This window comes from Aspergillus sydowii (genome assembly GCF_001890705.1).
Source record: "Aspergillus sydowii CBS 593.65 unplaced genomic scaffold ASPSYscaffold_5, whole genome shotgun sequence".
NCBI lineage: Eukaryota > Fungi > Ascomycota > Eurotiomycetes > Eurotiales > Aspergillaceae > Aspergillus > Aspergillus sydowii.
The window spans coordinates 1,589,833-1,612,011 of record NW_024467863.1 but is presented as its reverse complement, the minus strand read 5'-3'; the positions used below and the strand labels follow the sequence as shown (position 1 = coordinate 1,612,011).

At 50.1% G+C, this 22,179-nt stretch overlaps 7 protein-coding genes across 7 annotated transcripts; 4 read left to right on the top strand and 3 right to left on the bottom strand.

Moving 5' to 3' along the window:
* Window positions 1-3,480: 3,480 nt before the first annotated feature.
* ASPSYDRAFT_58196 (Zn(II)2Cys6 transcription factor) lies at window positions 3,481-5,619 on the bottom strand (the record flags this gene model as incomplete). The annotated part of the gene is made up of 6 exons (XM_040849493.1): window positions 3,481-3,908; window positions 3,962-4,100; window positions 4,148-4,523; window positions 4,574-5,002; window positions 5,072-5,373; window positions 5,440-5,619. The coding sequence occupies 6 exons, from the start codon at window positions 5,617-5,619 to the stop codon at window positions 3,481-3,483; spliced, it is 1,854 nt and encodes a 617-aa protein (XP_040702812.1).
* Window positions 5,620-5,964: 345 nt separating this feature from the next.
* ASPSYDRAFT_45434 (DnaJ domain protein) lies at window positions 5,965-7,310 on the top strand. Its single transcript, XM_040847039.1, has 2 exons — window positions 5,965-6,211; window positions 6,273-7,310. Exons 1-2 carry the CDS (start codon window positions 6,064-6,066, stop codon window positions 7,025-7,027), a joined length of 903 nt encoding a protein of 300 aa, XP_040702811.1. The 5' UTR covers window positions 5,965-6,063; the 3' UTR covers window positions 7,028-7,310.
* An 813-nt stretch (window positions 7,311-8,123) lies between these two features.
* ASPSYDRAFT_990020 (uncharacterized protein) lies at window positions 8,124-9,717 on the top strand. Its single transcript, XM_040853270.1, has 3 exons — window positions 8,124-8,181; window positions 8,258-9,459; window positions 9,530-9,717. Coding segments are annotated over exons 2-3 (1,122 nt in total). The 5' UTR covers window positions 8,124-8,181; window positions 8,258-8,339; the 3' UTR covers window positions 9,532-9,717.
* On the top strand, window positions 9,531-10,876 carry ASPSYDRAFT_45430 (universal stress protein family domain protein; the record flags this gene model as incomplete). The annotated part of the gene is made up of 3 exons (XM_040847038.1): window positions 9,531-10,277; window positions 10,338-10,399; window positions 10,460-10,876. Coding segments are annotated over exons 1-3 (907 nt in total), but the record flags the coding sequence as incomplete, so codon positions are not given.
* Window positions 10,877-10,942: 66 nt separating this feature from the next.
* On the top strand, window positions 10,943-13,144 carry ASPSYDRAFT_68763 (H(+)-transporting V1 sector ATPase subunit B; the record flags this gene model as incomplete). The annotated part of the gene is made up of 9 exons (XM_040850445.1): window positions 10,943-11,160; window positions 11,253-11,337; window positions 11,413-11,432; window positions 11,512-11,547; window positions 11,620-11,781; window positions 11,841-12,157; window positions 12,217-12,491; window positions 12,557-12,775; window positions 12,834-13,144. Exons 1-9 carry the CDS (start codon window positions 11,062-11,064, stop codon window positions 13,142-13,144), a joined length of 1,524 nt encoding a protein of 507 aa, XP_040702808.1. The 5' UTR covers window positions 10,943-11,061.
* Window positions 13,145-13,792: 648 nt separating this feature from the next.
* trpB (tryptophan synthase TRP5) lies at window positions 13,793-16,158 on the bottom strand (the record flags this gene model as incomplete). The annotated part of the gene is made up of 3 exons (XM_040842068.1): window positions 13,793-15,524; window positions 15,613-15,916; window positions 16,023-16,158. 3 exons carry the CDS (start codon window positions 16,156-16,158, stop codon window positions 13,793-13,795), a joined length of 2,172 nt encoding a protein of 723 aa, XP_040702807.1.
* Window positions 16,159-17,294: 1,136 nt separating this feature from the next.
* On the bottom strand, window positions 17,295-19,418 carry medA (transcriptional regulator medA; the record flags this gene model as incomplete). The annotated part of the gene is made up of 3 exons (XM_040849492.1): window positions 17,295-17,735; window positions 17,803-19,280; window positions 19,379-19,418. 3 exons carry the CDS (start codon window positions 19,416-19,418, stop codon window positions 17,295-17,297), a joined length of 1,959 nt encoding a protein of 652 aa, XP_040702806.1.
* Window positions 19,419-22,179: the final 2,761 nt, after the last annotated feature.

The following is a 22,179-nucleotide window of genomic DNA, read 5'->3' as shown; positions in this document are numbered from 1 at the left end:
TCTAACGCACTGTTGACGAAGTTCTTGAAGGAGCCCACTATCCAATGATATCCACACATATGAGACATGACAATTAGCTGGATTGGTGGCTGTCTAATCAGATGATCAGATAACTAGCGACCCCGTAGTCCGGAGTTCTCGGCGGTCCAGACCGACGTTGGAGTCTAGAGTGTTTTCGCTTAGATTGACATGATACAAGCATACAAGCGAAGGATGCATCGGGCTTCTGAAGTTCCTGGAGTCTGAGCACTAGCAGGCACCAGTTTCTCTTAGTCTGTGGATTCTGCCGATTACAGAACGAACTGCGTACTCACGAGTCACGACAAATGGTGCCCCCCGCTTTGTCTCTGTCACTAACCGCTGTTGAGCTCAAACAGCTGAATTTGAGTCGAAGAGTCCCAATGACCGTAGTTCTGGGTTTGAGGGAGTGAAGAATGCAGATCCGGTTTCGGGGCCCTCAGGCCTCAAAGCTTCAGTCAGGAACCAGGACCTGACTCGAGCATAATGAAGTGTGGTGTGGGAACGGGCCTCGGCGCACTGCGCGGCATGGCCGCATGAGTCGTTCTTAGCTCCTTTTGTTTTCTGTTTTCTTTTTCCGGTGCGGGTCTTATGTCATGGATTTGAGTGGGCTTTTAACAATATCCATATGTATCCGTAAAACAATACGCCGGGCGCTAACCACACGGTATTGGACTAGTATTATACCGTAAGTATTCCGGTTGTTCTCCCGTATCAGATAATCTCTTTATCAATCAGATAAGATACCGGTACCGACCGCGCCGAAAATCGAAATAGTACGGAGTACGCTTCAACCTTTTATTTTTTACAGCCCACGTTTCGACGCCGACACCCCACCACCACCCACTGTGGTACAAGGCTGGCGCACTACTAAGCGAGCTCGTTTCTTTCAAGTTCCATTCTTAGTGCCCCCCTTCGCTAGAATATACTGGATTGACTCATGCATGCTGTATAGTGCGCCCTACAGACAAGTTTGATCCACTTGACACCAGTATTACGAAATATCTCGTAGCAGGATTAATTTAACGGAGGCTTCGAAGGCTCGCAGCCGTCTGCCTCCGGGCCGGTGACCATACTTTCCAGACCTCGCTTGAACTGCGGATGAGGACAGTATTGTTCATATTCTTTCAAGATTATCATTCTGTTCTCCGTATACACCACCATACCTCTTTCGTAACTTGTGGCGCTGCCGATAAGAGGCGATATCGGTGACGGCCGCCGATTTCACAGTTGATCCACGGAGGTGGAGACGGAGAGGCCTTTCCCCTTTTTCCTTTGCTTCAGACTTTGGTTCGAGTTCGGATCAGATAACTTTGGGTTCAAGGGTTGTGTACGGAGTACGGATTTTTTGTGTATTATGCAGTCTTATGCAAGGTACACCGTACTAAATACCAGTCGATGCCACTAGTAAATTCCGGCAGGAATTAAAGTGCTAACGGTCTCCTTAATAATGCAGTGAGGTGAGAGTGAAAGATATGTTATGTAGGACGGAAATAGCAGTCCTCTTCGTGTCCCTAGTCAAGACAGTCGTGCGGCCATGCATGTCTTCACTGTAAGCTTGGAAGGAACAACAAGCCTTCCAAGGCTACGAAGGTGATTGCGATTGCGCGGAAGTCCGGAAGGAACGGCGAAGCTTGTTCCTGCAGCTCATCTGTCTGACGACGGTGTAGTTAGTTAAGACAAAAATACAAGAGTTTTGAGAACTGTGCACCTTCCCCCGAAAGGAAGGCACTACCACCATCAGTGTTGGAGGCCCTGCCCCGTCTTCAGACTTGCAGCGTTAGAGCCTTGGGCTACAGCGAAGTAGCTACTACCTCATGACTTTACCTAAGCTACAGAGACTCATCTTGGACAACCCCCGGATATCCTCTCAGAATGTAAACAAAATCAGACATCCCAAACCTTCTTCGTCTCAGGTTTAACTGTCTCTTCCCTGTCAAAGCCATATTCACCGCCACATCCTCAGCAGCAAACCCCAAGGTCCCAGCCCGATCAAAGTCATCCTACAGGGCAGCCCTAACTACAACCCCATAATACTCCCTTGGCCGTCGGTCTCAAGCCCAACGGAGAATCCCGCACATGAATATACCAAGATTCCCCGACTCAAGATCCTGCTCTGGTGCACACTGCATGTACAGAGTGTCCGGTCCCCATCTGGGCCCGAACTTGCCCGCAACGGCGTGTGTCACGAAGAGTTTGGTCAGGTTAATGTTCAGCGCAACGATGCCGGGGTCGAATAATGCTCCCTCCTGCGCCCTCCGCGGCAACAGTTGCCAGATTGATATCCCTGCTGTGTATACCCTAACGGTATATACCGTTGGCGTTCTGTTCATAGTAGTCCATATCTTAAGCAGGAAAGTCAGCCCATGTGATCCAGCCGAGGAGTCAACTGTTGGCAGCGCCTAGAGGAGCAGATTGAAAGAAACATAGGTTTCATAATAAGGATATACTTATATAGAGAATATGCTAGCAGAATATTTAGTGACAAGAGAGATGGACTTTGGAGAATATAGTTACAGTTGAGCATTCTACGGCCATCGAAGGGGTGTAGGCAGGGTGGGTTATTATGCCAAAGTCTTTGGGGACAGATAAGACGGTGCGGTTATAAGGATTGGTACAACCTTGGACGGCTTGGGCAGGAAACGAGAATTCGTGGTATACAGTAATAGAGAAGACAGGTCACCAGCTGTCATGTTCCGGCCTAACACGACATGCCACGGTGTTAAGGGTATTAGGGTTGTGAATAAATATCATGTAATGGAAAGAGCAACTGGCTAGGTACCTGCCAGTGGCCCTTCGTGCCTGCCTAAGAGTGCAAGCATAAGAGATGAATCCATATCTAAACGGAAGGAGCAATGGTCGCTTGGGCCGTACTAGTAAGGTCTGCATCGCACCTGCCTCGCAAGCCAGACAACCTAACCATGACAGCCTTACTTAGGAAGGAGCGATTCTCCAAAGGGAAGTTGCCATCGTCCGGGCCCCAGGGCTCCAGCTCCCCACCTTGCTTCAAGTGGCTCAGCATGTTGTGCCTATACTTATTCTTCTACCTCGGGTTCAAGATAATATCCCTGCACGACAAGAAAATTGAATGCCTTTTTTCAACCACTGCGGCAGGCATTAAAAGCTGGCGCTTCACCACCTCGTCTTCTTGTGCCAGTGTTCTGAGCAGTTGCTGCTTCTCTAAACACACAGAGAATTCTCCAGCACATTCCGTATAACACCGCGTCACCAACGGTAAGCTATAGGACTTCGTTCTGAAGCCTGTTGCGCAGCATCTCAAACAATTCGACTATTGTTAACTGGCGGGGCTGGCTTTTTTTGGGCAGCAGCCAAGGAACGGAATGGTCAACAGCTGAGCCTTGATAATTAGGCAAGCAAGCTAAGCTGATATGCGCTTGGTCATTATGCAACCAACTCATGCAGGAGGAAATCATTTGAACCACGTCATGTTCACAGAAAATATCAGGTACTCGGGAACATATCCATCCACCCCAGTCCCGACAAGCTTCCGATATCCCACTGGTTATCAAATGACATATCTGGATTCGAATAGGGAAGGATGTCGGGAAATAGGTCCGGTGCGATATACTGCATTGGTATTCCGTTTCTGCCCTCGGGGGGCTCAAGGAGAACCGAGGGGCCCGCTTGGAGCGCATCAACGGCTACTGTAGTTGATGACGACGCGGACATGGACAGAATCTTCGAAACGGATTCCGCAAACTGCGTAATGCAGATGTTAGCGAGATCCCATCCGTCCTTTGCTGCGGCCTGCAGCTTTTTCCAGAATCGGTCAAGGTCTGTCCTGCATTTTTCTGCGACAACTGGCTCGCGCGATTCAACTGTGCAGCGGAGGAGAATTATTACGGTTAGAATGAGGTGGTGTGCAGTATCTGCGCCATTTTTATATCAGTATGTAAACAGTATTAGTTGTTGGGGCACGTACAGGGGAGCCAATATTCTTGGAACTGTGCCGTTGTGAGAGCGCAAAAGAAGTTTACGATGTCTTGGGCCGATCTGCGCAGTTGACCAAGGTAATAGGCCATATTTTGTTTGCGCTCCGTGTCTGTTGATACCGCTGCCGCCTACGAGCCGTCAGTACTGTTTCAGAATCTGACTATGCCATACATACGTGCAATGCTATCCGTTTCAGCAGTAATCTGATAGAAAGATAGCCTAGACGCAAGTTGCTGCAACCTGGTATCCTTCGTTTATCGCAATCTCGGGGCCGTGCTTCGTCAGGGAGGCGATCGTCCCACACATCTAGGTCAGACTCCAAACGGCGAATCTGCTTCCAGATGTCGTCTTGGTCGATCGTCAAATTATACGCAAGCGGAAGGATATCTCCTAGAATTATTGTAAGGCGACACAGATTAGAAAAGCAAGTATAGGCTATGGTATGCCGCTCCGAGTGATGCGACGATGTGACAAAATCTTGAACGGCAGGAATCGGAACATCATATTGATCTTTGCGGATCATCGGTGGTGTACCATGCGCAAAACTTGACCTGAAAAGCAGTATTAGGACTTGTAAACAGAAGAAATGAAAGAAGCTCACCAATAATCGTGTATTAATACCGCCCACCAGAGGCGCCTTCTTAGGTCTCTCTCGATAGCCGGGCGTTTCCAATCAGTCGGATTGCGGTTCAACCCCAGGCTCAACGCTAGAGAGACCGCACGCCCAGTGTTGACCGTGTTCTGAGCTACGGAGCAAATCGGACGACCTGCCATGTCTAAGACAACTCCATAAAGCGTTGATAAGCCTGGCACAAGAAAATCTTGCTGTAGCGCTTCGACAGCTAGGTTCCACAGGAAGAAGGAATCCGGTCGCGGCAGCTTCTTGAGAGTGGGCGAAAAGTCCCACAGGATTTGTGCCACGGCGAAAAAGTCACAAGTAAGGGTTGGAGAAACCTTGTTGTTGCGATACAATTGGGTGAACGAGTCTTGATCGAATACCGGGAATGCCGGGTGAATGTGTTCGAAGTATCTTGATCAGCGTTAGCCAGGGCGCACAAACATTGCGAGAAGCTTTCCACGAAGCTTTTTGAGAACACACAAATCAAACAATTCACTTGCAGAGGGCTTCAGGATCTGCATAAGGATTTCCACCTGTTGTTTCCCTGGGTTTTCAGCCATTGCGAGCCCTTCCCTATGCCGGGGAACATTCATGTACACCATAGGATTATTCGTTGGCGCCTGGGAAGACGTATACCTCTCTAGGATTCGAATATCCTCTGAAATCACTGGATTGGCTACCATAGAGAGTACCGGCTTGGAGGGGTCCTGGTTTGGACCACCGTGGTAATGCGGTCCAACCCGATCTTGTCCAGCCTCTTCATCTATAGTCGACGATTCTGGCTCAAGCCTGGGCAATGGGCTTTGCACAACTGTTGGCTGACGAACACTGCGTCTCGCAGCACCAACACGCTCTGATACAGACCGACTCTTCTGCGGTGGGCTTGAAGTAAATTCGCAGGGAGCTTCCTGAAGGCTGCATAGCACACAAGGGCGATCCGGGGCACCGCCCGTGCACCGCCGCTTAAATCGGCGGCATCTGTCGCACGCTGGGAATTTGTGGGAGCGGTATGGACGTCGCTGGGTCATATTCAAATCTTCTTCTCTCGCAAAAGTTCCATACATGGGTGCAAGGGATGAGAGCGTGCATATCAGCCTACCAGGTTCGTTGGCGGAGAAGCACCGCTAGTTTGGCTTGCCCGTCGGGAAAGTGATAAGCTCCATTCCAATATGGTCCCAGTAGCAACCGGGTAGGTAAGTACCACCTAGGCAATTGCTTTAGTGAAGAGCTTTTAGATGTCCCGCTGAAACACCAGGAGAAACCATGGGATGTCGTGAGTGTCATTATTACCCTTGTTTGTGACTGCTCTGGTCAAATAGAGGTCATGTTCTGGTCTATACCTGATTAGGAAACCAAAGAGCTTCCCTGGTCGCGTCGCAACGCGTCGGCTTCCCAATAATTATTTCTTCAACTTACCTTGCTTTCGCTCACCACAGCTCTTACAAAGACTTTGTCACGAGAGATTGAATAGAATGGCCCCAAAGGAAGAGGAGATTCCCGAAATCCCCAACGAGCCGCCTGCTGAGACAGACCTCTACGAGATCCTAGGCGTCAAGGACGATGCCACTCCAGAGCAGATCAAGACAGCTTACAGGAAGCTTGCGTTAAGACATCATCCTGGTATTTATTCTTAATCTTCTGTTCTATGTAATTGTATGCTCCCCAGCTAACGAAGCAAAAGACAAGGCTCCAGAAGAGGCCCGAGAAGAGGCCAACCAACAGTTTCAGAAGATTGCGTTCGCCTATGCAATCTTGTCCGATACACGACGACGACAGCGCTTCGATCTGACTGGTAGCACCGCCGAGGCTGTTGATCTGGATGATGACTTTGACTGGGTGGACTTCTACCGGGAACAATTCTCGAATGCGATTGACACTAACGCCCTCGAGAAATTCAAGAAAGAATACCAGGGGTCAGAGGAAGAGCAAAGGGATCTGCTTGCTGCCTTTGAGACCCATGAAGGTGATTTAGACAAGATCTACGAGTCGGTGATGCTGTGCAATGTTCTAGATGACGATGATCGCTTCCGTACCATCATAGACAAGGCCATCGAGTCCGGGAAAGTCCAGGGATACAGGGCATATACAGAAGATCCAGAGAAGAAGCGGAGCCGGCGACTGAAACGCGCACAGAAGGAGGCGAAAGAGGCAGAAAAGCTAGCGAAGAAGCTGGAGAAGGAGAAGGAGGGGGGCAGCGCAAAAGCGGGGGGGCGGAGGAGCAACAAAGACAGCGCGCCGGGGAACAATAATGATTTGGCAGCCCTCATTCAGCAGCGACAAGCGTCTCGGGCGGACTCGTTCTTTGACCGGCTGGAAGCGAAGTACAACCCCTCCGGGAAAAAGCGAGTGGCGATGGACGAGCCACCAGAGGGGGCGTTTGAAGCTACTGCTGCGCGGCGGAGCTCGAAGAAAACGAAATCCAAGACAAAGGCATAGAGGAGTTTGGATATGAAAGTGGATCAATTCACGGTCTATTGTATTTATTGGGTATGGGGCGTTCTGGGAGTTATTCATCATCGCATCCGCACTGTCCAGAATAGCAAGTTTAGCTAGAATCCCACGATTTGTCTTGCTTGGCCTTGGGCTTTACGGGAAATCTGGTCCTCTTACTGGTGATACAAATAGCTCAAATGATTGCCGTCCCAAATCTGGTTCACCACAGCCACACAGAGGCATCACACGACAGAGGAACCCCGTCGGAGCCGTGGCCATCAGTGACTCAGTAATTAGCTCCCTGTGATGCCTGATTGGAGATCTCCTGTGCGTCATACCTAATGCATCCCAACTATTGATCGACTAGGGAAGGGAGCTGCAGTGTCACCTTCTGTCCAACAGCTGAGGCCAACTTTGTCGCCTCCCTTGAGCTGATCTACTCGAGCTAACGAGAAACTGCAAGGGAGATGGAGCAGGTGTGGACGGGTTTGCTGAATGATCGTGGCCTGTTTGGCTTTATACCCCGCATGCCGAGGGTTGCAACTCGAAAGGCTATCCATTCTGTCCATTGTGATTCCCCATGAGAACTTCACATCCCCCGCGATGATTTAACATGATTTAATCCCACCTGGAGGACGACTGCTTTGCTCCCCGCTCTCACGAGAACCCGCCAAATAGCTCACAAGTCCCCCGCCCCGTCGTCCCTCCCCGAAAATTACCTTCCTCGCGTTCGGCCCCGTCGTCCAAGAGAAATTACTCGGAACTGCAGTGTGATTCTCGCTGTGATTGGCAGGGAATATCGCAGGGAATACTCTTTTACCGCGGTATTGGGCGGGCTGCATTGACAGCGTCACCGCCGGCTCCGTTGGACCACTCGTTATCCGAGGGTGAAGGAACAAGGAATGCGAAGCCCGAGAGAAATCACAGAACAAAGAGAAGATCCCGATCCTGAAAGCCATCGCGGCGACCAAGACCGCCTTTCCCACCGGTCTAGATCGTCAAGGCTTCACCATTCACACGTGGAGACGGCCCCCGAAACCCTCCTTCAGCTCTGAGCTCCAGTTTAACTAGCTGCAGCCTAGCTGCTTGCCCAGCCTTGGGCATATATCAATAACCATTGCCCCTCACCTATATCCGATAAATCGTCCAAATCCTAGGTAAAGAATAAAACAACCCCAACTCTCACAACTGAAGCGCAAGTTCCAGTGGAGCTAAGTATCGCCGTTCAGATAGCTCTCCACATTGGGCGTCTGTTTCGCTGAGAGGACGGTTCTCCACCGCTCGTCAACAGCCGTGGGCGGCGCCACCCACAAGAATGTCTTCACATCGCAGGCCCGGCGGGCTGGCCGCTGCGCTGGAAGAAGAACGTCTTGAGCTTGCTGCTGAGCTCCGAAATTCGACCACGAACCGCACAACGACGACTCACGCACCTCTGAGACGAAGTATACTCGACACCGCCACCGGGCCCTCTCCCGGTTTCGTCGCCCCACGGCATGGTTCCATTGCGGGCATCGGTGTTGGTGTGACTCCGCCCGCTGGTCGCGGCTACCAAGATTCTCCCCCTTCACCACCAGTGGTACCGACAATGAATAACGATTCCAACGAAACCCCCTCTTCTTCAGCCTCTTCAGCCTCTTCAACACCATCAACTACACCAGTAACTACTCCCAAAACGCCCTACACGAGTTTGAAAACCGCCCCTCCCCCGCTCAAGCGTCCGGATCCGCCGCCCTCGAATGACAAGGAGAAGAACGGTGATAGAAAGGCAGGCTCTCCCGAGGCTAGGCGACCAAGTATCCGTTGGGATTCCGGAGTCGATATGCCGCCCAGTGCTAATGGGAGGCGATTCGGCCCGCCGCAGGAGAAGGCTCCTCGGGCGCTTCCAGGCAAGAATGCGATGGCCGCAGTGATGTCAGGATTCGATCTCAAGGTCGGCCTGCCGAGTTTTAGCAGAGGACGTGACTCCAGTCGGAGCGCCACGAAGAGGGGGACTTCCTTAGACTCGCACCTTCCTACACTGGGGCGCAGGGCGCAGTCCGGTTCACCAGCGCGCCGCTTGCCAAACTCCAATCTTCGCACTGCGGTGTCTGATGCCCCCAAGTCCCAGACCGATAAGACAAAAGAAAGTAAAGTTGAGAGATCAGACGAAAAGCTTCTTCGCCCCCCTGCGATTCGCCACGGGTCTTCGGAAACTGATGTCAAAGGCTCCGCGTCCGGAGATGAGCGATTGTACGACAGTGACAATAACGCGTCTGAGTCTAGCGAGGAAGAAGACGAGTTGTCTTCGAGTGACGACGAAGCTAGCTCCGAAAATAACAGTGAAGACGTGAAACGTGGTCGAAGAAAGGAAGCTGAACCGGATTCTTCCAGTTCAGGCGAAGCGTCGGAAGAGTCAAAGCCTGCTTCGGACGAGACTGGTATGTGGTTTTACTCATATATGTGCTCCGAAATCTTGCATTTGGATGTGCACTGAATTGTTAGTAGAGTTACTGACAGACGTTTTACAGACGGTGAAGAAACCAAGCCTCAAGGCCCAGAGTTGATTCATTCCTCAAAGACCGGACCAATGGCGAAAACCCCAGAGGTTCAACCCCATACGAGTTTCGATTCACCTTCAGTGCTTAACACGCCATTTGGCTCCGATGATGAAGCGGAATTATCCGACATCAAACGCGCTCAGAAGCTCAGCATCCAAATGTCTAGCGTGGATAATTCGGTTCGCAACCGATCGATCCGAACCATCATCCGTGGGGATTATACCAACATGCAGGAGGATGGCGAGGGCGGCCGACGGCGGCAGCGCAAATATCTAGTGACGACAGATCTCAGCGAGGAGTCTGTCTACGCGCTAGAATGGACGATTGGGACCATATTACGAGATGGAGACACCATGTTCGCTGTTTTTGCCATGCACGAGGAGACAGGGACCCAAATTGGAGAGGGTGCCAAAGCAACACAAGACGTTGCTGCTGTGGTGGGCTCCCAAACAGCCGAGACGGCTCGGAAAACACAGAACGAGTCTTCTAATCCCAATCTATCCCGTGCCATCCTCAACCGCCTGGGCTCGGGAACTGATAGCAGACCTGGCTCTGTTGATTCACGTGGAATGTCCAAGGCGGAAGCTGAACGTTCGCATGCAGTCCATCTCATTTCTCAGACCTGTGTTCGACTCCTGCGAAAGACCTTATTACAGGTCCGGATTGCTGTTGAGGTGATTCATTGCAAGAGCCCCAAGCATATGATCACAGAGGCTGTATGCTCTCTCTTTCCTATTTGGATAATAATTGAAGACTGTACTAACATCGTGTTATAGATTGATGGGCTGGAACCCACCCTCGTGATTGTTGGGGCTAGGGGGCGAAGTGCGCTGAAAGGGTAAGTCTTCGTTTTTGCCAAGATAAGCGCAGTGAGAAAGTAGCTAATTTATTTTGGCAGTGTACTCCTTGGATCATTCTCAAACTATCTTGTTACGCATTCATCTGTTCCAGTTATGGTGGCGCGGAAGAAACTCAAGAAGAAGGCCAAGAACAAGACGAATGTGCGTCTCTCGAACAACCTGACGACGCCAAAGAAGCTGGCATCGGCAAGAGTAGATTAATAAATTATTATTTTACGATTTGATTTCTGTTGCCCGCATGCTAGCGAAATACCTTGATGAGTTAATGATGATCTGGCTGGCGCATAACTGGACCGAGAAGGCTGTGTTGTTTTGTTTTATTGACGGCACTTTAATTTACATTCTGAATGTGTATAAATATCTTATTATCTTAATGATAACGAGAATGATGAGACAAATGGAATCTTTTGTTTGTTATGATGGTTTTGTAGCTTGCTCTGCTACTCTATGATGACACATCACGTGGGCCCCGTGCTCTCCGCCAGCGAAACGAACAACGAGCGGGTTGAACTTCCCCGAACGTTGACGGACGGCATCAAGAGCTCCCTCCTGCTCCTCACTTCGGCCCTTCTCCTTCTACTTTCTTACTCTCCTGGCTTTATCCGTTTCCCACCGGTGTTTTCCTCCGGTTTCCTCAACCATGGCGGATTTCGTCGACCCCCGAATGTCTTCCGTCCAGCCTCGCATCCGCTACAATACAATCGGAGGCATCAACGGTCCTCTCGTTGTCCTCGACAATGTCAGTATATTCCTATTATGAAGCTTTTTCTGTTCTTCAGCTTCTTGCTTAGTTGTGTGCCATGATTGTCAACCTAACTTTTGCTCAACTAGGTCAAATTCCCCACCTTCAACGAGATCGTCTCCCTGACGCTCCCCGATGGAACTGAGCGGTCGGGACAAGTTTTGGAAGCTAGAGGTATGCCCTTCATGCTATTAAGAAGGCTGCTTTACATGTATCGAGCTTCGGTGGCTGACTGGTTCTTGTGAACAGGAAACCGAGCTATCGTCCAGGTGCGCTATACAACAACCGCAGTGGTTGAGCTTCCTTTTCTTAGACGGACTACTNACTTACGGGTTGCGATATAACTAGGTGTTTGAAGGCACTTCAGGTATCGATGTCAAGAAGGTATAATACAACGTTTCCATTTTGGTGCTATGGAGCTTGAGAAAGCGACAACGCTGACGTCGACTACCATAGACCAAAGTCGAATTCACCAACCACAGTTTGAAGCTTGGTGTGTCCGAGGACATGCTTGGTCGTGTTTTCGACGGCTCGGGTCGCGCCATTGATAAAGGTCCTAAGGTGTTGGCGGAGGACTACCTGGACATCAACGGTCAACCGATTAACCCGTACTCGAGGGTATGTCCTTCTAACACGGGGATTCTACAGGCGAGTAATGCTGACGGAATTTCATATAGGTGTACCCTGAAGAGATGATTTCTACGGGTATTTCCGCCATTGATACCATGAACTCAATTGCCCGTGGACAAAAGATTCCCATCTTCTCAGCCTCCGGTCTCCCTCACAATGAAATTGCTGCTCAGATTTGTCGCCAGGCTGGTCTGGTTAACAAGCCGACCAAGGATGTCCACGACGGCCACGAAGAGAACTTCTCCATTGTCTTCGCCGCTATGGGTGTTAACATGGAAACCAGCCGTTTCTTCACACGCGATTTCGAGGAGAACGGTAGTATGGAGAGGGTCACCCTCTTCCTGAACTTGGCCAATGACCCGACGTAAGCTCAGCTTCCGTTTATCTATCCTAGTTCTCAGAATTTCTAACCAAATATCACAGGATCGAACGTATCATCACTCCTCGTCTAGCATTGACTACAGCCGAATACTACGCTTACCAACTAGAGAAGCACGTTCTGGTTATCATGACTGATTTGTCGGCCTACTGTGACGCCCTGCGTGAAGTCTCAGCTGCCAGAGAAGAAGTTCCTGGTCGCCGTGGTTATCCCGGTTACATGTACACTGATTTGTCGACCATCTACGAGCGTGCTGGCCGAGTGCAAGGCCGCAATGGTTCTATCACCCAGATTCCCATCCTGACCATGCCTAACGATGGTATGTATCCATAGTCGCTCGAACTTCATGTGTGCCGCCATGCATTCACTAAACCTTTGGTATAGATATCACGCACCCTATCCCTGATTTGACAGGGTACATTACTGAAGGCCAAATTTTCATTGACCGTCAACTGTACAACAAGGGTGTTTACCCTCCGATTAACGTTCTGCCATCCCTATCCCGTCTGATGAAGTCAGCTATTGGCAAGGGCCGTACTCGTGACGACCACTCTGACGTGTCCAACCAGCTGTACGCCAAGTACGCCATTGGGCGAGATGCCGGTTAGTGATATCTTGCATCTTGGTACACGCAGTAACTAACCTAGCTTGACCCAACCAGCTGCCATGAAAGCCGTCGTCGGAGAAGAAGCGCTCTCCTCTGAGGATAAGCTGTCCCTCGAGTTCCTCGACAAATTTGAACGTACCTTCATTAACCAGTCCGCCTACGAATCGCGCTCCATCTTTGAATCTCTCGATATCGCCTGGAACCTCCTACGCATCTACCCTCCACACCTCCTCAACCGTATTCCCAAGCGCGTCCTCGACGAGTTCTATGCCCGCTCAGGACGCAAGATTCCTAACAAGGACACGCGGGACAACTCTGTCCCTGAGCAAGCACAGACTCAGAACGCGGATCTGATCGAGACCTAGTTGAATTGTGGCTGTAAATATCTTGCTTTTGCGTACCGTCCTGCTTATCTACCAATATTATCTACTTCTCCGCCTATACCTCGAGTATTCCGCTAGGATTCCTACAGATGAAATAGCCTAGCCAACTGACTTTCCATGTTTGGCGCTGCCTTACGATTACCGTGGTTATACTACCTATTTCTGTTGCTTTTTGGTGTTGTCATTTTTGCGCCTCGAAGTTTGTTCTGTACTACGAACATTTAGCTGCATATACACTTCAGTATCTTTCTTTCATCTGCGTAGTCAAAATGTGACATTCATCTACATGGGGGACTCTGAAACTAGTACTGTTGGTAAGTGCGGAATATACCTGAAGAGCCATATTCATAACTATGTGCATGCCGAAAAAGAAAAGAGAAGAGAAAGGAATAAACAAAATAGGTGACCATCATTCCTCTATCAAATCAACTGCAAGATCGCTTTTGAAAGTATTATCTAGAGAATGGGAGAGAAAAAACAAGACTCATAACTCTTATGTAAACCCAGATATGAATGCAGCCACGCCATTTCATATGATTTCCCTTGTTTATGGATCGCAATGGCAAAAAATGCTGCTGAATATACGAAATAGGAATGGCGGTCAAAGGGTCAGTCAAGTGGGCAGGTGACTTAGAATCGCAAGTCCCAGTCAATCATGGGACCAAGCTTAGGGAGGGATTCGGCAACACTCTCGACGTCCTTGTCTCCTCTACCGCTAACAGTAAGAACGATGTCCTTACCCTTGCCCATGGACTTTGCGAGCTCGATGGCACCCCAGACGGCGTGTGATGACTCAAGGGCAGGAATGATACCCTCTGTCTGGGCCAGCGTACGGAAACCAGAGAGGGCCTGGGCATCAGTGGCGGAGATGAAGTGCGCGCGGCTGCTGTCCTTCCAGCTGCTCAGCTCGGGCCCAACACCGGGGTAGTCGAGACCAGCGGAGATGGAGTGTGTTTCGGAGATCTGGCCGTGTTCGTTTTGCAGAACGTAGGTGCGGACGCCGTGTAGTACACCCTTGCTGCCGCCTGACAGGGTAGCGGAATGGCGTTCTGTCTCGACGCCGTCGCCGCCGGCTTCGACGCCGAGGAGCTTGACGCTGGTGTCTTTGGAGAATGGGTAGAAGCTGCCCACTGCGTTACTGCCACCGCCGACACAGGCGACAACGGCGTCGGGGAGCTTGCCGATTTGTTCTTGCAGTTGCTGCTTGGTCTCGTCACCAATGACGGATTGGAACGTGCGGACGATAGTTGGAAATGGGTGTGGGCCGATGGCAGAGCCGATGATGTAGTGAGTTGTGTCAAGGTCAACCACCCAGGCACGGAGAGCCTCGTTCACAGCGTCACGGAGGGTTCGGCTGCCTGCTTCAACAGCGACCACGGACGCACCTAGCAGCTTAATGCGGAAAACGTTCAGGGCCTGGCGGCGTACATCCTCAGCACCCATGTAGATAACGCACTTCATGCCAAACTTGGCACAGACAGTGGCGGTGGCAACACCGTGTTGACCAGCTCCAGTCTCAGCAATGATCCTAGTCTTCCCAAGTCTCTTCGCAAGTAAAATCTGGCCCAGAGCGTTGTTGATTTTGTGACTACCGGTGTGGTTAAGATCCTCGCGCTTCAACCAGATGTTAGCACCTCCGACTCTCTCGGTGAGGTGTTGTGCCAGGTGAAGAGTACTGGGCCGTCCCATGTAAGGGTAGTACGAACGGTACTCCTCCCAGAAGGAAGGGTCGTTAAGGGCATGGTTGAAGCCTCGCTCCAATTCAGCCAAGCAGTCCATCAGGGACTCGGGGACATACTGTCCACCGAACTCGCCGAAACGAGCGGGCAAAGCATCAGCACTTCCAGCACCACTCAGAGCCTTAAGCTGATCACCAAGACCAGGGCCCGCAGGCGTATCTTCATCTGTAATTACATCGGTGGGTTGCGATCCCTGAAGAGGTTTAACCCTCAAAACAGGCTCCAATACATTGACCTCACGAGTCAATGTGCCCTGGGTGTCTCTTTCTAATCTGCGGCCGGTAACACTAGTGAGGTATTCCTCTGCCTTTTGGGCTGCCTGGCCAGCAGGAGCTTGACCCAAAACAGTGATAATCTGACTACCAATGACAACACCCTCGGACATTTCCTGGACAGAGAGGAAGTGCTCGCGGGTACTGACGCCGAAACCCAGAGCGGTAGGGACATTGCCAGACCACTTGTGCACACGGGAAAGCAGTTCCGGAAGATTCGAGCTAAGCTTTCCTGTAGCACCCGTCACACCCATTCTAGAGACAACATAGATGAAGGAGTCGGCGATCTTGCAGAGGAGCTTCATGCGTGACTCAGATGTGGCAGGCGCGATGAGTGGGACGTAGGAAAGACTACCACGACAACATTAGCAAAGTCCCAACTTGTAAAGAATAGTCTGAAGCAAAACGAAGCTGCCAAAACCGCAAAGAATTAACATACCCCGTGCTGGTACAAAGGTCTCTGAACCGAACAGCCTCCTCCGGGGGAAGGTCGACCATGATGAAACCATTGACGCCAGCCTCCTTGCAGTCCCTGAGCATACGCTCCTCGCCATAACGCAGCATCGGGTTATAGTATCCCATCAGCATGATTGGGGCTCTGAGGCCGCGGTTTCTCGCGGAGCGAACCATCTCCAATACTGTGGTGACAGTGACCCCGTTCTCAAGCGCCTTCGTGTTCGCCGTTTGAATAGTGGGTCCATCGGCAATGGGGTCTGTAAATGGGACTCCAAGTTCGATGATATCTGCGCAATTGGTGGAGATTGTAAGTGTGTTGTTTGAGAAAGGGAAAAAATGTGGTGGTTGTGGCCCAATGAGTCAATTGAGGACTCCGAGGGAGTAATCACATACCAGCACCTCCATTTTCCAACCCGAGAATAATATCTACAGACTCTTCAATGGTAGGGTATCCAGCGGTAATGTAGGCGACCAAAGCAGCACGGTTTTCCTGCTTAACCCTGGCGAAGGTTTTTTTGATATGCTCCATGATGGAAGGCGGGGGCGGGGAAGACAAAGTGCAGGTGGGGGAGAGAGGGGGATAGGGTTCCAGAAAGGAGAAGTGGAAGTTTATAAAAGGGCAGGCTAAATAATGACTCAAAATCTGGATAATTGAGAGTGAAGAGAGGAATAGTTGTAGGCAAGGGGTGAACGCCGCGTTGAGTCACCGTCTCTGCATACGCACCGGTATTAAACCACAAAGTCCGACGAAGGAAATCATGGGCAATGTTGGTCAGGTGACCCTGGGTGGCGATAAGATAAGGACTGCCATGTTGTGTACGGGCCGGTACCGGCCAAGGCGCAACTACGCATTTACTTTCTGGATGATCAAAGTACATGTGAAGATTGCACAGGACAAATCAGTTAAGATTAGGATGATGATGCCGGGTACTATAGTAAAATTATTCACCATCCATGAGCACTTCAGTTGGTAAAACAGCCCATAAACGGCAGAAACCAAATCAATGTCAAAAACGCCAAAACTATGCAGCAGGAGACCAGGCACAAGCGCGAGCGCTCTCTGGATCTCCAATATAATCGCAGCAAAACGAAGGCGCAAGACATGACAACACTAAATCAAAATAAACGGGTGCAATAAAAACTGTGAAATAAACACAAACAAGCCCAATCGAGGTATCCCAAACAAAAATCACGAATGTTTTCCACACTTTTCCAACCCAGATAGTGGTATCCAAACCTGCGAATTAATAAGGAAAGACAGCAGCGCCAACCCATGCGGCGTAATAATACATATATCGTAAAGGAATGGTATCTCAATGCCCCGTGTATAATGCAAAACAATCAAAGGAATGGACAACAGATCATCTATAATGCATCATGTCAACGTAAAAAAAAAAAAAAAATTGGAAAATAAAAGATTATAAAAAGGACAAATTCGGGGGCATCAAGGCATTAATAATAAAGGAGAGACATAAAATCGTTGCGAATAATCGTCAGTCAAAACCATAGCCGGACGGTGGTTCCGTATGCAAAGACATCATTGAAACCAAGCGCGCTATGGTATCAATTAAAGGAGTGGCAATGAAATGTAAAAGAAGAGAATATGCAAAATTAAACAACACCGCTGAATGCGATAAATCAGAAAAAACAAATAAAAAGAACACGTCAGTGTCCCTGGTGCTGACCGGGCAGAGTATAGGTCATCGCAGGCACGTACTGGTGGTAGCTGCTGGAGGCTCCGTCGACGTTTGAGGGCGCACCAAGAGAGTTGAATTCCCAAGATCTCGCGGGAGGGGGTGGGGGGTTTTGTGTAAGCTGGCCCTGGTGGCACACGGCAGTATAAGAGTATGGCGCACTCAGTGCCGAGTATGATTGGCCGACAGCGGGTAAAATTGTTCGAACTGGTCCATCGGTTGCAGCCGGAGGGGAATAGACTGGTGCGGCTATACTGGGGTGGTAGCTACTAGAAGGTGTACCCTCAGACATCGACTGAGGCGAGGGTGCGCTGAATCCTTCCGTTCCCGAGTCAGATGCAGGCCCCGTGCTGGGGTAGTTGGACCCGACAGGAGTGGGTAGGGCTCCAGCGGTGGACGAGTAACTTGCAGACTGGAATACAATATGTTAGCAAGTCAATCCAAACGAGCATATTTATCAGAGCTAACTGGCTACTTACGTATTTTCCGATGATCTTTTTCAGAGCATGGCCCAGGATCTTCCAGGGAAAGACTTTCACATCCTTCTCAATATTCCTCGGCTTTGGTGCAGGAAATCCCATGATAACCTTGAAGAAGTCCTCGCTGTCTGCTTTGGACTTGGATACAGTAAGCGGCCGGAACCCTTCCAGATTCCGCCGAATACGGTTCTTCTCCTCAACGGTAAACCGAACCCCGACGAGTGATTCAAGTAGGTAGATTGTATCTACACTTGTGATGAAACATTCATCTTTACCCTCCCAATAGATGCAGCTAATGCAAATACTGTTAGGTACTCGTTCTTCGGGGGTTACGGGCTTGAAATCAGCGTGGATAGTGCTGCCGCTTTGCATTCGAGTGAATTGAACCAGCCGGCGCTGAGCAACAACTTCCTCAGGAGTCCAGTTCTGCGTCATAGTACCCAAATCACCATTGAGCTTCAGTATCGCCTTTGAGGGATACATGGCATAAGGGTTGAACGACTGCGTTTGGACCACGTTGCCCGGCTGCTGTATGGTCGATGTACGGATTAGGGGTGGGTTCGCTGGGGACGATGGTTTTGGCTGGGGAACACCATGACTAACTGTATATCCGCTACTCCTGTGGTCTGTATTGGCCGACAGGAAAGACGAGTTCCACGAAGACGGCATGGGAGATGGTGCACGCATCGAAGTTTGTGAGTTCGGCGATATCGCTGAGTATTGCGTAGCACCGATTCGGGGTGACGAATCAGTGTGATATGACGCGGCGTATCCATTCACAGGCGGTGGTGGCTGCAGGTATGGGGAGTAAGGAGGAGCAAAGGTTGATGGTTCTTCCTTAACCTGCACTGGGATTGTCGACGCTCGCTTGATTGGCCTGGGAAGGGTATCCGAAGAGATGGATGATGAGATCCGTCTCTTTCGGCTCTCATCAGACGGTGACTGCTGTCCCGCATGCTCATAAGTGTAAATGCCCACTTGAAGTGTTGTTGCAGGGTATTCATTCTGTCCACGCATAGATAGCTGGAGAGGGACAGCCAGAGAGGGATAGCCCGTGCCCATGAACGGCGGGGTATCAACGGAGAGGGCATATTGAAAAGAAGAATCTTGGAAACCCAGAAAGTGTGGGTTGCACTCGCACTTCTTCGTTCCAAACACGATAGACAGTGTTGCGTATGGAGTAGTGTGCAGGTCGTACGGAGACTGAATTTGCACGAAAACTCGCGTGCCTTCGGTACCTCTCTGAGGAGAGTACGAAACGACTTCAGGCAACTGGTGAGAGTCCGCATTGATCATTGGAGACTGCTCGTCTTCGTACGAGCTTGCATAGTCGGGTTTCGCCATATAGGGGACACAGTCTGACATCTGGCTCAAATGGTCGGCCATTGGCGACGGGGCAAGGGGGGTCGACATATAAGCAGGCTGGCCGTATGTAAAATTGGAGACGCCATCCTGCAGAGACCGGGTGGAATCACAATCTGAAATAACCATTAGCGAACTCATTTTCTAGTCGCAACAGAATATTGGCTGCCGATGGCGGCTGGCTGCAGGTGGTGCACCTGTAGATGGTACTCACCTAATACGACCGCTTGTTGAGACTTCCGGAAACCAGACATAGACAAGACAGGCTCAGACTTGGCCAACAGGCCGCCTGAGAATACGTCAAAAAGTTGGGACTCTTCAGGATCCGAGAAATCCAACGTCTCGTCTAGAATCAAGGGCGTCTGGAACTCCGGATCGAACTGTCAGCGATGCAAGATTTAGCAAATGATCATATGCTGGAGAACTTTGAATGAGGTAAGAAAGAACGCCGGCCTACGGCGAGACAGGAGGTGAATCACGACTCAGATTCCGACCGGAAGGTAGCAAAACAGGCGAGACCAGAACACTGGTAATTGGATAGGAAGGAGAAACAGGGCGGTTTATTTGACTTACCAAAACGCCGTGTGTCTTGGAGTAAGCCAGCTTGAAGGTGTTGCAGAACCTGCAACGAGACACAACAACCTAAAGAAGCGAATGACACTGAATTATAACGAGGGCAAACGATAGTACGCCGGGAAAGCCGATATGAGTTCTCCGGGACAGAACGAGCGACGACACGAAGCGAGCGAGGGTGGAAATAACGACTTTCAAAAGAGGCCGGTGCCCAGCGATTAGGACGGAAATTACCCAAGGTTGCTTGCAGGGCGAGAGCTAGATACAAGCCACGCTGACGATGGATATATCACGAGCACCTATAGGAGGCTGATTTCCATGTAACGGAAAAAGGATAGACTTGAGTATGGTCAATCCTAACGGAACTGCGGCGGAAGTCCGTGGCTGGGTTTCAGAGAAACGAGTGAATACGGCGGCTGAGCAGAGACAGAAGGATCTGAGAGCGTATATCGTTGTCCTTGTCGTTCCTTCGTGTATAAAGCGAAATAATTTGTTTCACGGCTGTTCCAGGTCGATAAGTACCAGGTCCGAATGCAAGCTAGGCGATGAACTACCCGCCTTGTAAGTACGAACCACACCTGGAGGTAATAAATCGGGCCGCTGCATGCACTAGTAGGACTTACCAAAGAGACGGTAGAAGATCAAGTCTGTAACTGGGAGTTGCAGAGTGCTAATATGCAAAATTCTCACGATCAGGAAGCGACTGACAAGACACTGCAATCAAAACAACGTCAACAATCAAGATCAAAACCTAAATGACGAACATCACAGGGGGAAATGAAATTGACTGAAAATCACTATCGGCCCTAATTTTGCTCGAGGTCCCTTTCTTTCAAGGCACTACCTGGACGAAGCAAGGAGGGTAAAATGAAAGGAGGTACGAGGAAGTGTAAATGCAAGGCACAACGGCCAGTGGCGACCTGAAGGGGACTTGGCTCACCAACCTTAACAGACCAAAAGGGCTCAGGCGTGAGATCTTTTGCTATATTCTGTATTCTGCGGTGTCCTCAACCGAGACAAGACTCCACGAAAACGGATACAGGACTGGAGATGGACCAGTGCGAGCTCCACTCTTCCGAAGAAAACTGAGCCAGTTGAAATCTTGATGGGCGAGCTGATAGCGAATAGAAGGCTCTTGTGGAAATGAGAAGCGCGATTTGGGCGATTGTTTCAGTTGCACCGTCGACGGAACAAACGGTGTTGCTATAGAGCTGGGCCGAGCTTGAGACGAAAACAAACGCGGAGCTCTGAGTGGTCCGCTCCAACAGAAGGTGCTGGCTGTCGGTCGGCACAGACGTGTTTCGTACGAGGCAGGGGAGCCCTCGAGACGAAAGTGGATTGATTGTCTGCTTGTTCCTCGACAGGTACAGGGCAGTAGTCGGAGAAGACGTGGGGAAAGCGTCACGGGTAAGCCGTGAGTACAAACAATAGCGAGCGGTCCAACGACGAACGAGCGCGTTGATATTGGTAATTAGATATTAGAGTATTGAGGTGAGATCTTTGTCCAGTAGCCCTTGTGAGACGGGTTCCAAGTTGTTTCTCAAAGGTCTAAAGTTGATTTATCGGACGTCTTCTTAGATCAACACCAACGTAGCGAATGTAAGATTACTTCGATGCCAAACCAAGCGAGTGTGATAGCGAGCGAATGTAAGCGAATGAATAAAAAAACGAGGAGGATATTGGGCGTGTTCTTATGATGCCATAACAGGGGAGTTATGGGAGGGGTGAGGAGGGAAATGTGAGGAGAGGTAGAAGGGTCGAGATGGAGGAGGAGAAGGATTTAAGGTGACCAAAGCGAGTGAGGTACCTCAGAAGGCTGATGGATAAGAAAGGAAAAGGAAAAAGAATAGGCAAGGTGACGGAGGACGAGAGAGGATATAATTATGAATCCTTTTTTCGCACTAAGCGTGGTCAGAGAAGCAGCACTGGCCGGAGGGTGGCGGGGACTCGAAGATGTGAGGCCGTGACTCGAGGGATTAACGGGCGTACTATAATACACGACTCGACATATGCATCAGATAGGGTATTTTATATTTATTCCTGCTTATTATTATAGTGCTAATTTTGATAATTCTTATTTATTTACTGCTTTTCCGATCTGAGCGAATGACAGGCGGTTGTCTTCAACCATGGCAGAGCAGCAGCACTGTTCCCACGAAACGAAATCGCGGGTTCCGAGGTTGCGGCGCTCGTCCTCAACCCTTTTTCTTTCTTTCTTTTTCTTTCTTTTTCTCATCCGTTTCCGACCCGGGATCCATTAACGGTGGTGAGGTCACGAGTGGAGGGTGTATGGGCGTTTGACCAAGTCGGGATAATATGAGCATTGCCTATAAAATCGCCAGGTTTATTCTTAGACGGGGACTGATTACTGGAGCTAAGCCGCGAAGAGACTAGGAGCGAATATCTGGCAGTTCACACTTCACAGCTCACAACTTAAGTTAC